This window comes from Portunus trituberculatus, chromosome 10 (genome assembly GCF_017591435.1).
Source record: "Portunus trituberculatus isolate SZX2019 chromosome 10, ASM1759143v1, whole genome shotgun sequence".
NCBI lineage: Eukaryota > Metazoa > Arthropoda > Malacostraca > Decapoda > Portunidae > Portunus > Portunus trituberculatus.
In genome coordinates this window covers 3139083-3141582 of record NC_059264.1, presented here as the reverse complement: position 1 = coordinate 3141582, position 2500 = coordinate 3139083, and the positions used below count along the sequence as shown (strand labels likewise).

At 47.1% G+C, this 2500-nt stretch overlaps 1 protein-coding gene across 3 annotated transcripts in view; it reads right to left on the bottom strand.

Annotated features, from left to right (window-relative positions):
• Window positions 1-2468, bottom strand: part of LOC123501995 (tyrosyl-DNA phosphodiesterase 1-like) — an 11233-nt gene extending 8765 nt beyond the window's left edge. Inside the window, exons 1-4 of one of the 3 annotated variants that reach the window (XM_045251138.1) lie at window positions 2272-2468; window positions 1411-1621; window positions 938-1150; window positions 508-595 (exon numbers count right to left, since the gene is read on the bottom strand). In XM_045251138.1, the coding sequence (XP_045107073.1) occupies window positions 508-595; window positions 938-1150; window positions 1411-1621; window positions 2272-2313 (554 nt within the window). In that variant the 5' untranslated portion in view covers window positions 2314-2468. The remainder of the gene's footprint in view (window positions 1-507; window positions 596-937; window positions 1151-1410; window positions 1622-2271) is intronic. The other 2 variants (XM_045251139.1, XM_045251140.1) reach the window with 2 other exon arrangements.
• Window positions 2469-2500: the final 32 nt, after the last annotated feature.

Here is a 2500-nt window from a genome sequence, read left to right as displayed (position 1 = left end):
GATGGACTGGGAGAGGCTGGGATGGACTGGGAGAGGCTGGGATGGACTGGGAGAGGCTGGGATGGACTGGGAGAGGCTGGGATGGACTGGGAGAGGCTGGGATGGACTGGGAGAGGCTGTCATGATCTGTGAGAGTCAGGAAGAGTTCTGGGGCAGGGAGAGAGAGAGAATAGGAGAGGCTGAGAGATGCTGTGAAAGGTTGAGAGGAGCTGGGAGAGGCTGGGAAGAGCTGGGAGAGGCTGTAAAGAGGAGAGAGTTAGGGAGAGAGACTGGGAGAGGATGAAAGGGGCTGGGAGGGACTGGGAGAGGCTTGGAAGAGCTGGGAGAGGCTGGGAGAGTGAAAATTGGAGAGACAACCTGTGTGTAAGTAAAAAAAGGCTGAGAATAATTAGGTTAGGTTATATCACGTCACAACACACACACACACACACACACACACACACACACACACACACACACACACACACACACACACACACACACACACACACACACACACACACTCACCTTCCCTTATGCTTCTTTCGTGCTCTCTCCTCTCTTTCTCCCTCTCCCTCTCTCTTGTTGCTTCCTTCTTTTTTTCCTTTTCCATGATCTGTTGAAAGATGGATGGATGAGAGAGAGAGAGAGAGAGAGAGAGAGAGAGAGAGAGAGAGAGAGAGAGAGAGAGAGAGAGAGAGAGAGTAGTAGTAGTAGTAGTAGTAGTAGTAGTAGTAAATAAAAGAATGAAGAAAAAGAAAAAGAAGAAGAACAATAAGAACAAGAACAACAACAATAACAACCAAAGAAGAAAAACAACAAAACAAAAACACAAACATTAATTCAAAACACAAACAACAACAACAACAACAACAACAAACAAAAATACTAAAAAACAAATAAATAAATAAATAAATAAAATAAATAAACAAATAAACCAAAACACAACATTTAATACCTCCACTTGCTCCACCACCACCATCACCACCACCACCACCACCACCACTACCACCACCCCCTCCTGTGTGTGGGTGCCAGAAGTCTCGGAGGTGAGTGGGGTTCTTGCGGTAACACTGAGCCCCATACTGGCACCGCGGCCTGTCTGGTTTGGGGGCCGCCTCGACATCCCCCCCAGCCCCCTCCTCCTGGGATGGGCCGCCACTGTCATCTGCTGGGAGAGGGAGAGGGAGAGGAGAGGGAGGAGAAGGGTGGGAGAGGGAGTGGGAGAGAGGGGGTGAGAGGGAGTTAAGTACATATATATTTAATTTGGTTTGGTTTATTCTGTCTGTCTGTCTGCCTGTCTGTCTCTCTCTCTCTCTCTCTCTCTCTCTCTCTCTCTCTCTCTCACACACAAACACAAACCAATTAAAATCATCTCTTTCTCAAAACCAATGAATAATATCTCTCTTCTCACTCTCAAACTTCAATTACCTCCTCTTCCTCTTCCTCCTCCTCCTCCTCCTCCACTGCCTTTCCTCTTCTCTTTTCCTGATGAGTGGGGGGAAGTGTTGGTGGTTCCTCTTCCTCCTCTTCCTCCTTCTCTTCCTCCTCCTCTTCTTCTCTCCTCTTCTCCATTCTTCTCTTGTAAAGTTGCTAGTACCTGTGATGCATCTTTGCTCTCCCACTCTCTCTCTAGATCAAACTGTGTGTGAGAGAGAGAGAGAGAGAGAGAGAGAGAGAGAGAGAGAGAGAGAGAGAGAGAGAGAGAGAGAATATTTTAATTTCATCTGCAAAACACATTCAAAGTACTGCTATACCCTGCCAAACACTACTACCCTGCCAAACACTTACACTCTCTCTCCACAACAGTCATACCCTGCCAAACACTTCCACATCTTGCCAGTCACTCCCATACCCTGCCAGTCATTACTACACCCTGCCAGACCCTGCTAAACACCTTCTTATACCCTACCACACACTGCTACACCCTGCCAAACACTGCTGCATCCTGCCAATCACTGCTATACCCTGCCAAACTCTACTAAACACCTTCCCATATGCTGCCACACCCTGCGAAATACTGCTATACCCTGCCAATCACTCCATACCCTGCCAAACACTGCTATACTTTCCCAAACACTGCTAATCACACCCATATCCTGTCAATCACTCCCATACCCTGCCAAATTCTACTAAACACCTACCCATATGCTTCCACACCCTGCCAAATACTGCTAAACACTATCATACCCTGCCAAACGCTACTGCACCCTGCCAAACACTACCACACCTCCCCATACGCCTCCAAACCCTGCCACATCTTCCCATACCCTGCCAGACACTATTTCTAACCTCTCTCTGTAGTTTTCTGGCAAATTCCTCGTCAGCATCCATCTCCCGGACCTGTAGTAGTAGTAGTAGTAGTAGTAGTAGTAGTAGTAGTAGTAGTAGTAGTAGTAGTAGTAGTAGTAGTTGTTGTTATAGCTGTTGTTGTAGTTTTAGTGTGTTGTGGAGCAAGTGGTAAAGTGTCAAAGGCAGCTCTAACTCAAACAAACACGTGTTATTGTTTTGGCGCGCGTTT